Source organism: Falco naumanni, chromosome 6 (genome assembly GCF_017639655.2).
Source record: "Falco naumanni isolate bFalNau1 chromosome 6, bFalNau1.pat, whole genome shotgun sequence".
Classification (NCBI taxonomy): Eukaryota; Metazoa; Chordata; class Aves; order Falconiformes; family Falconidae; genus Falco; species Falco naumanni.
In genome coordinates, this window is record NC_054059.1 from 57,769,723 (window position 1) to 57,780,505 (window position 10,783).

A 10,783-nucleotide genomic window follows, 5' to 3' on the forward strand; every position below is an offset into this window, starting at 1 on the left:
ATTCCTTTTCTCTTACCTCTCTGCTTTACAGATATATCAACAGTTTTCTTCCATAAGTGTCCTTTCCAGAGTAAACCAAATCAAAGACTGTAAACTGAACAAACAAAACAGCAAGCCTCCAAGAAACAAGCTAGTAAGTAATAATTAAAAAAAAAACCACCCACTAAAAAGGCTTTTGAATGGAAAAGAGAGGTAAACATTGGGGGATATTTCTCACTCAGCCCCTTCACTAGAAATGACACGCTGCAGACTGAACATTACTGGCAAAAGAACACAGAAGCAAATTTTTATATTGGCTTAGATTTGAACCGAGTGGGTAAGTAAAAAGATTACCGTGAAGTATCCCAAAAAATGGAGGAAAACTCCAACACAACACTAGCACATTGCTTTAGTGGGACATTACCGTATTCACTTCCATCTTTTCATTTGCACAGAAAGAACACAAGAAACACTGGAAAAAACCAGGGGGTTTGCTGCACGAGAATAAAAGTTTATGCCAAACTATTTAACTGTATGGTCATGGGACAGCAAAAGCACCTGAGGTTTTAAACCTCAGTCAGTGGCATCTCCACACACTGCAGGTAATATTACCTACAGGAAAGTCACAAGAATGAGAAGTGGAGAAAACACACCATGTGAGGAAAGGCTTGGAGAGAAATGCGATCATAACCTCCACACATGCTAAAGGTTCCTGTGGTAAAGGAAGGTAAGAATCTGGGTTTGATGTTTACTAAGGAGGAGACCAGAGCACCAAGTTCAGCGCTCCGGATGAGAGGCTGGGAAGGCCTTTTCCAAGAGTAAAAACAGTGAAGCATTGGAACAGATCTACCTGAAGGTACGGATAAAAAAAACACTTGACATGCATCTATTTGTCCTTTAGATATACCTGGTGCTGGAAAAGTTTGCCTGATGTTACCCCTCAGTATGTGACCTAACCAAAGCGAGATCCCCGATAACAGAGCATGGCTTCTTATCAGCTAAGAAATATGAAACAAGAACTTTATTTTACAGACACTTAACAAATATGAACTGCAACACCTTCAGCTGTTGTGATCCAGCACCACCACCAGAAGAAAAGCTGACATCTCATATCCCATACGCAGGTGTGGAGAGATGGAGAACAGGCAGCTGATCTGGCTAAAAAAATCTGTCCTTCCTCATTTTGTTAAGTTTTCAGACAAACCAAGTCATTAACGCCACTCATCGCAAAGCCAAACACATGGCTGAGCGGTCATCAGAGTACAAGAAAAGGGAATTGGAACTGCTTTCTTCAGAAGCTGTATTAACCAAGTGCAACTACAATCTTGCTGAAAAAATAAAAACTTTCTACGTTACATATATATAATCTTTTTTTTTTACTTTATCGGATGACTTTGCCTAGAGAAAAACTGGATTGATCATAAACAAACTCATGTTCCAGTCCCATAAAGCAGACAGTAAAAAGCAATGCACAAAAGAAAGCCTTAATGAAAACAAGGAAAATAAATAATGCAACACACATTAAATATTTTAGAACATGTAATGATAACCTACCAATTGTAACAAAATAGATACATTTCAGCACTATTTTACACAAACAACATACTTCCCTGGATAGTACATTAGTAGCTCTTCCAGATGGTGCCTAGAAGAGCACTTAGTGTATCAAAATTCGTTAAAATGTGTAATAACTCTGTAAATCATCATGGGGGGAAAAAATCACAAGTTAAAGCTACAAACAAAAAGGTTTTCTTGTAAACACGAAAATTGAGTGTATGCTAAACCAGACATATACCAAAGACCCATTAAAAACAACTGGGGCTCATAAAAAAACACCTGGGAGCTTCAGGTAAGTTACAATTTCTTTTTGTTGGAATGATTTCTGTGAATACCTCTTGATGAGCTAAAACCAATTTAGTGACAGGGAACAAACTCTGCACCCCAAGTTTCGCAGCCAGCTGGCACAAACACGCCAACGAGAAGCAGACCGCAGCACTCGAGGCAGGACTGGCTGGCTCCCATGCCTGATCCCACCACAGAAGTGGGAAACGAGTCTGCTGTCCCTGCTACAAACCCTCCTGACCACATGGAAAGAGACACCCCGAACCGAACGCCCAAAGCGAGCGGTCCCCAGTGCCACCAGTGTGACACTGAGGAGGGAAGGAGGCTCGTGACCAGGATGCCCCCAACCAGGACACCAGCCAAGGCCTTGGAGACCTCCGTTCCATCCCAGCCCATGCAGCAGGCCCTGGGACCTCAGCGGAGCCCTGTCCTCGCAGCTCCCCGTGCCTTCCGCCAGAAAACGCAGACATCGGCACCTCCGGCCTCACGCGGCTCTGTGACCAGGCGGGACGGCCCGAGGCTCGCGCGTGGTGCCCGGGCAGCACCAACCGCTCTGGTACCGCACCCCAGGGAGCGGCTGCGTAGCTTAAGCAAATCGAGAAGTCACCAAAACAAGACATTAAAAACATTTTTGCAAACCCGTTTCTCCTTCCCGGTTTCCATTTCTTATCTGGAGCCCCAGGTACTTTGCTGGCCGCCTCTCCCAGCTCCAAGGCCCTTGCAAGCGGCACGGCAAGTGCTGCCGTAAGGCCACCGCCAAGCGGCTCTCTCCGCGGGCTGCGGGCTGGAGGCGGCCGCCTGTGCCCGCTGCCAGGCCGAGGGGCGGAGAGGCAGCCCCGCTCCCGGGAGCCGCCTGCCACGGGACGCGGGCAGCGGCGGGCGAAGGGGCCCCGGGCGCACCCCGGCCGCCGCCGGCTCTCCCGGTGCGTGCAGCAGGCGAGGCCACGTCGGCGCCAGGCCGCCCCCCGGGCACACCCCGGGCTCGGTCCCGAGGGCAGCGCCTCGCCCGGGCCCCGCCTCAGCCGCCCCGGCCCCGACCCTGGTCCCGGTCCCGGCCCTGGTCCCCGGCCCCAGCCCCGCGGGGCGCTCACCGGCAGGCGGAACTCGAGGTGCTCCTGCGCCAGCAGCAGCAGGTACCGCCGCAGCGCGGCACCCGCCAGCGCCATGTCCGGCCATCCCCCGCCTCCCCGGGCCGCATGCGCCGCCGGGCGGGCCCAGCGCCCGGGCGGGAGCGGCAGCGGCGGGAGGAGCCCGCCCGCCGCGGCGGGGAGGCGGCGTTGGTGGCCGGGCCGCGGCTTGTGCGACCGAGCGAGCCCCCTGCAGCGCCCCGCGGCCCGCCCCTCTCCGCAGAGCTGCGGCCGGGCGCTCCAGCCGCTCGGCCCGCTGAGGGGTGCGGAGCAGCGGCCGCCAGCGCGGGGCGCGGCACTTGCCTGCGCTCCTGACTAACGGGTGTTTATTTCGCGTTGTTATCGTTCTTTTAGTTAGTATTTGGTGTCTGCTTCACACGGCACGGCACGTACCTGTACAGCAGCACCCGCACCCGGTGGGTGCCGGGGTGCGGTGGCGGCGCTGCCCGCCTGGCTGCGCCTCTCCTGCCCCGGGCCGTCCGGTCCCGCCGGCGGCCGAGCGGGGCATTAGGCACCGTTACCCATTAGCAGACGTCAAAGGACTGACGTTCGCTTTTCCGTGGGGAGGAGGTCAGCGCCGGCGGCGTGGGTGCGTATAGGAGCTGACAGGGACGAGAAACAGATTCCCAGGAAAGGGGCAGAGGTGTGACCGTCCAGCAGGGCTGAGGAGGGGAAGGTTTTTGTATTGCAGCTTATATTTTGTTTTGTTTAACATCTAGACTCGATAACTATAATCCCGTGCCCACTGATCTCCCTGTTACGTTGAGCTGAAAGGTTCGGCTTATCCAGATTTCGGTAAGCTTTTTATTAGGACCAGGCCAGCTCAGCACTGAACAGTGTTCTGTATTTTCTGTGCTGATTTTGGGACAGATTTTTTTCTAGAAGGCTAAGATTTTGCTCATGACCTGTGAACGCTGCGTGGGCCCTGTTCTTTATACATCTCCATAATCTTGTCCTGCAGCTTCTCCAAGTTCTCTCTTCCTGCGGCAATCAAACTGAGGTTTGCTAGGAAGCTCTAGCCCTGACAATTAACAAGAAAGCAATCTAAATGTGAACTGGCAGCTAAACATGAACTTTCCCAGAGGACAAAGGAAAGGGGTAGATGTGGATCAGGCTTGTTCACCTCAGCAGTTGAGTGCAGAGATCCAGCAGCAAACACATTGCTGAGCTGCTGACAAACCCCATGAGACTGAGATTGCTTGCAAAATCTTGGGATTCCTGAAAGAGATTTAGTGGAAGAAGTCTGCTTTTATTTTTCCAATCTGCCTCACTTTAAATTTCTCAGCTGCATAGCTTCCATTTTAGAAACTCTTTAGCTGGGGTCATTGGTATTATTGTTTAAGCATAATCTCTTTGAGACTGGCTTTTGCTTACTTTATCTGCACTACTTTACCTGCAGAGCATTGCTGACTATTCCCAGAAGGTGAATGCCTCAGTTTTCCAGTGATGCTATTTTCTACAGAAGAATTTAACTAATGCCCTGGGTTTTCCTGCTTTTGACTTGAGGATCCATGTAAAATTGCTGGCAGTCTCTATATGCTACCTAACATAGTTTGAAAGTGTATGTATAAGTAAAACAGAGTATTTGATGCTGACATTAAAACAAAGTGATTTTCAGATGCTGTGTTTGTAAACTTAACATACATTCCTGTACTGCCAGTGAGGAGAATCAAGCGGTTTGTTAATGTGGAGTTGGGGAGTCATTTTATGTTGACAACATTGTGTAACCATTGTAGGGAGAGAAAGGAAGAAAAGTTATTCTTTTTAGCTTTCAAGGGAATTTTAAGCACACAAAATGCTCTAATTGAAAATTACCCAGGAAGCTGGAATTAACCACCCTTCTCTCACCAAAAAAAAAAAAAAAAAGTTACAAGATCATATGACAATCATGAGTTTCCATTGGAAAGTGAGAGACCATGAATGAAAAGCCGTTATTTAATGTGTTCTGCTGCTTATCTTTCTCAGTTCCCTTCTACAGCCATTGTGTTGCCATCTTTGCTCACCCCATGCACTGTTCTACATCCAAAGGCAACACAAGTGGTTTTTGACTGTAACCTGCACATCCTGCTGGGGCATTCAGGGAGCTCTGTGACTGCCGGCGGGGTTCACATGCAACAGCATCAACATGGGCAAGTACCCATGAAACCTTATTTAAAAAAACAAAAACAAAACCGAAACAAAACAACAACAAAAAAAAACCCCAGTGTTTTTAAAATCTAGAAATGCCTAATCTATAATGCAATTACTAAATCATTCAGAATTTGCATTTCTGTCCATTTTCCCATAGAAAAAACAGCACTAATCCTCAGCTTTTACCTCCAGGTATCTGTAAGAGAAGTATCAGCTCTACTAATGTGCTAGACGGAAACTTTAGTTCGTGTCTTTCAACAGGTGAAGGATAGATCAGATGGCTCTGACACCGGCGGATCTCTGTCGGTGTGTGACAGCCTGTCCCTACTTCGTCAGTTACACACCGCACCGGCAGCCCATCACCCCCGCACCGACCCGCACGGGTGGCGGGCAGCCGGGGGCTGGAGCGGCTGCGCACCTGCCCCCCCGCCAGCTCCCGTGCCCGCGGCCTGCCTGCAGGTTTTCCCTGGCAGACATTGCTGCGCAGCGCAGCCTTTTAAGGGAGAACTATCTATTCTGGTTTTGTCTTCTTCGCTAAATAAGGCTTTGCAGACGGGGCCGCCCTCCCCGACTCGGTGTCTACATCCCTTTTCAGTGCCTGATGAGGAACGTCCCGCTGCTCCCACCGCATATCGGCGTTTGAGCTCCAGATGATGCCCTCTGTGCTTGGTGCCTTCCACAGCCTGCGGGAACCTCGCTGGCCCGGCGTGGGCTTGTCCACCTTTACTGGGCTTGCAGGCGGAGGGAAGGCTGCCCGCCCCTGTGCACGGGTTGGTGCGCTGCCTCTCGGGGAAGGGCTCTCCCTCTCGCCTGGCTGCAAGCCTGTGCTGGACGGGTCGCCCGGCGCCGCCTCGGATTGTTTGGGAAGCCTGCGGGGCTGCCGGCTGTCAGGAGAAAGTTCCTCCAAAGGCATCCTTGCATGAAGAGTGAGCACCGCGGGGTGCGCTCGGCAGCTGCGGGACCGGCGGTGCGCCCTGTAACCTTGTAAGCATCATGTAACCTCGTAAGCATAATTTACTACCCTGTGCTACAAAATTACTTCTGAATTTCAGCTGAATCACTTTTACTGTCTTCACTGATGTAGAACTATGGGTGGACTTCACAAAATCTTCGGTTATTTAACAACTTTTTCAGCAGCCTTCCATTTCACTCGGGCAAAACTTCCAAAAACTATCAGGCTGATTTGTTGTTTTTCCTTCGCAGCTGACAGTGCACCCAGGAACCACAGTTACAACGAGTCATTGATTCGTTTTCTGCTTGAGTGCCACAAAACATTTTGAAGAAATGGAAGAAGATAAAGGGCAGAGTGCTAAAGCTACCAGTGCGGTGGGGGACTTGAGAAAAAGTTGGCAGACCTGGGCAGAGGATCACATTGAGTATCAGAGAAAGAACCCGTTCAGCAACGACAACAGACTTGCATCTAAATCTGTGCATACTCACAGAGGAGATCCTACCTACGGAAGACCCCCTGAAGGATCTCAGACAGAGAAGAGAGGGAAAGATGCTCACTCACACGTGGGTAAGGAAGTAGAAGAGCTGTGCCTGATCATTAGAAACACTGGAGAGGTGGGAGAAGATGGACATGTGAGTGTGACATTCGGGCAGCTGTTTGAAACATACGTGACTATTTCCAATAAAGTAGTGGGAATCTTGTTAAGAGCCAGAAAACATGGTCTGGTTCATTTTGAAGGTGAAATGCTTTGGCAAGGAAAAGATGATGATGTGATCATCACTTTACTAGAATAAGGCTTTGTCTAGTGAATTCTGATGCATGGTTCCATTTGGAAAAACATATCTAGATACCATCTTGAAGATACCACTACAGAATTTTAATTTAGCTACTTAGCGGGACACGAGCAGGAGAGAAAATGGGTGAGCAGAGTAAAAAATTTTTTTGTAAAAATGGTAGAGATTTGGACAGAAATCACAAATGATGAACAAATTCATCACACTGCCATAATGGCTTGTCCTTTCATTGTTATCACCCGCTACCATGTATACCACAGTTCTTTGGATAACTCCATGGGCTTACCACTCTACATTACTGAAAGTATAAGTTACTAACTTGCTACCATACACCACTAATTCTTGCATGTTGTGAAATACTCACTGTGTGTGGGATTTTGATTTGTAAAACAAGGAATTGAAAAATTTTATGGGAATTTATATACTTCTTCAAAAACAGAGCCTGGTATATAGCAAAAGTTTAGATTGTTTTCACACGGTAAAACTGAATAAATGGAAATTGTTGTCATGAAGTATATGAACATTCCTGAATTTACAGAAATATCACAGCAAGAATATTTGACGGTTCCTGAATTAGTTGCATCTTGCATGTATTTTGGACAGCTGCACTAGTCCTGGTATTTAATATTCTATTTTTATCATCATATCTTCTGCAAATCTTCTGTGTCTCTTGTTCTTTTTCCTCGGCATCTCTTTTCTGTTCTTCTAATGCTGTGTCATACCCTAGAAGATCACAAAGCTCTGCAGCCTTTTGGTGAATTCAGCTATATCCCTTCATAGAAAGTAGGGTGCCACAATGTAAAGATGTGAAAGACAACAGAAACCATATATTGGGCACTGTGCATTCGTGAGGAAAAAAAATATTAAAAAAACTTTCTTTTCTTTCACCAAAATGTGACAATGTTGTTTACAAGAGGAGGAAAGTAGAGATCCTGTAGTGCAAAATACATTAAAAAAAAGTATAGTGGTGCAGTCCTGTACCTTATTTATCTGAAGCAGAGCTGTGCTTTCAGAGCATAGTTGTGAGTTCTCCAAACTGGGAGAAAAAATGATCAACTAGTTAAAATTTAGACTGAAAGATGATTTTTGATAAAAATTTCCTTCATGGTTCTTCTGGGGGAACTTTTTCTACATTTAAAAAGAAAAAAAAAAAAAAGGATTTTTTTTATATAGTAGTTGTAATAATGCTATTAAAAATAATCAGGAGTTGTATTTACAGTTCCCACCAGTAAAACTGTACAATTAGAAATATAAAATTCTATTTTTTACCAGTGCAAATAAAAGCTTTTATGCGGTGTTAACTACACGACTTGATGGATCTTTAAAGTAAAATATTCTCTTGCCTCAAAAGGATATTGAAATTTAATTTATGAACTTGATAAAAGCGATAGGTTATTTTATGCTATTTATGTATAATAGAGCATTTTTTTGCAAAAAAACTAAACGAATAGGGCTTCTTCTGACATGTTCATCCAATGAGGATTTGCACCAAAATAAGCCTTTTGACTGAGCAAATAAAACCATGGATTTCATTATCCCTCTGACTTCTTTTCCTAGTGTAAAGACAATGAAAATAGAAAAGGGGGAAGAAATTAATGGGCTGAGATATGTATGTCTGGAGGACAGTGGAGTCAGATGCAGGTAGAGCATGGGCAGGAAAACAAAGGGGGGGGTTTAATCACCACATAATTTTACCACATTGGAAAATGGGGAATATGTGTTGCACCAGGCACTGCTGGTGTGTGTTCCCTTAGTTTTCAAACCCACTCCTTCTTCCTAAACAAATCTGTCTTGCAGCTGAAACAAGACATAAAAGTTGTGATCTTAACACATTCAAAATGCTTTTGTTTTTGGAAAAGCGTTTGTTGCCAGAATTACATGAGCACACCTCAGTGGATTTCAGCTCCCATTAGATAAATCCTGTACATATATTTTGATTTCAAAACAAATCAAGCTTTTTATAATACAGTTATGGAATGTAGTTTGTCTAATTCTAACAATTTTGAAATCCAGGCAAGTCTGCTTTAGCATTAGTTCATAGCTTGCAGGAGGCAATACCAGGTGGTTCAGCTGACACCAGCTGACTAACAGGATGTTAGTATCAGAAGAAATAACACATTACTAGACATTGTACAAATAATACATTAAAAGACATATAGTTGAGGTAGTGCATAGCCTAAGCACTCTAAGATGCAAGTCCAGCTCGTGTAAACTTACTAGTTCTTAGTTAAGGCTGGCTCAAATAGTTAAAAGTTAGGTGTCTAGGCTTCCGCTGCCATGTAAGTAGTTAGTGTTAGATGCTTACATGGCCTCTGCTGCACTCTCTTCTGCTGTTGGTTTGTTTAAATGTCACTTGTGTACATCTACAATAGCTTTAAGCACACCTCTGATCCAAAGATTGAAGCAGAGTAAGCCCTAAAGCAATGGTCTTACCCACTTTGTAAGTGACTAAAAAAAGCTTGCCATATCATGCTATTTTGATTATAGAAAATATTATTTATAGAGGGATGGATTTTTTAAAAAAATTATAGGGCCAAATTTCCTACCTGTCAGCTTTAGATGAGCATTCTCTAAAGAGTGACTGAGAACCTTCTATGTGCCCATGCAATGATTACAAGCACCAAGCTGCCAGACTGGGTCAGCACACGGGTTACCAAATCCAATCTCCTGCTTCCAGCAATAGCCACTATTTCAAAAGTCTAAAAGACAGATAACACACAATTGAGGCAGTGCGTAGCCCGAGCACTCTAAGATGCAGGTCCAGCTCGTGTAAACTTATTAGTTCTTAGTTAAGGCTGGTTCAAATAGTTAAATGTTAGGTGTCTAGGCTTCCCCTGCCATGTAAGTAGTGTTAGATGCTTACATGGCCTCTGCTGCACTCCTCCGCTGCACTCCTGACACACCACAAAAGTGGTCAGCTTTTCACTCCAGAAAAAAACCCACCTACTCCTGAATTTTGTATAGTCACTAACGTGTCATATCTAACAGACACAACAATTTAGTTACTAGTTTACAAGTTTTACAAAATTCTGTTTCCTCATCTGTGATGTGGAGATTAGATTGGCACCTACAAATGAAACAGGGATTTAAACTTTTAAACGAGCAACTTTTTTCCAGCAGACTCCCATCAGAATAAATGGAACAGAACTTATGACGCTACTTTTACAAAAATTGTAGCACATGAGGTTGTTTTATTATTACAGATTATTTGGAGTAGTAAGTAAACTGACCTTCTGAAAGGTATTCTTGCCTTAAGTAACTTCCAGCTCTTCAAATCTCTCCTAAACTTCACATCTTTGTGGCAAGCTCCCTCAGTGGTTTTTTCTCTTCTTCCACCTGAAGTTTGTGAATTCTGCATCTGGTTTGGACTGTATGTTGTATAGGGATTATCTGTGTTTTGTCTTGTCAAACACTGAAAGCACTTTTAGCACTTCAATAAATGTAGCACATCAGTTTGAAATGACAGCAACTGAGCTTTTATGCATTTTATTGTTTCCAAGTTTGTCTAATTTCAAATACAATTTTCACTGGTTTGCTCCCCCTTTTTTTTTTAATTTACAAGTCACACTTAAGAAGACTTCATAATAGCTTGAGGAGCTATTACCAGTTTAATCACATTGAAAATGCTGTCCCGATTCAAAACTTTTTTTTATTTATTCTACGTTTAACAGCGTGGTATGTGTATCTTTCATCCTTTCAGAGGGAGCAGTTAGTACTTCAGCATAAAAGCGTTATTCTCTGGGTTCGCATTAGGCTGGGAGTTTATGTAAAACAATTAAGCAAAAGAGTACAAATAAAGCTTTGTTATTCCTAAACATGTAGTCAAAAAAGCAGCTTTTCTCAGGACTGCTAATACTGGATCAAAGAACAACAGAGCCAGGAGCAGTGGCTAAACAACTTGCCTTTGCTTCTCCAGGCTCTTGGAGAGTAAGAGCTGCTGACTCCGCTCTCCAAGAGTA

At 45.0% G+C, this 10,783-nt stretch overlaps 1 protein-coding gene and 1 long non-coding RNA gene across 8 annotated transcripts in view; one reads left to right on the top strand and one right to left on the bottom strand.

Moving 5' to 3' along the window:
- TRMT11 (tRNA methyltransferase 11 homolog) overlaps window positions 1–3,584 on the bottom strand; it is a 29,459-nt gene extending 25,875 nt beyond the window's left edge. Inside the window, exon 1 of one of the 4 annotated variants that reach the window (XM_040597275.1) lies at window positions 3,496–3,584. Coding sequence is in view for 2 of the 4 variants with exons in the window: in XM_040597274.1 (XP_040453208.1) it covers window positions 2,913–2,987 (75 nt within the window). In the remaining 2 variants the exon portion in view is untranslated. Of the gene's footprint in view, window positions 1–16; window positions 1,673–2,912; window positions 3,044–3,495 lie in introns of those variants that run through there. The other 3 variants (XM_040597274.1, XM_040597276.1, XM_040597278.1) reach the window with 3 other exon arrangements.
- LOC121089775 lies at window positions 3,502–9,339 on the top strand. Of its 4 annotated transcripts, none has more exons than XR_005828351.1 (4): window positions 3,502–3,591; window positions 3,668–3,743; window positions 4,348–6,062; window positions 6,282–9,339. It is a non-coding gene; the product is annotated as an uncharacterized LOC121089775 (long non-coding RNA). The 4 variants fall into 4 exon arrangements; XR_005828352.1 differs by having other exon boundaries at window positions 5,674–6,062; XR_005828350.1 differs by having other exon boundaries at window positions 3,668–6,062.
- The last annotated feature ends 1,444 nt before the right edge of the window (window positions 9,340–10,783 follow it).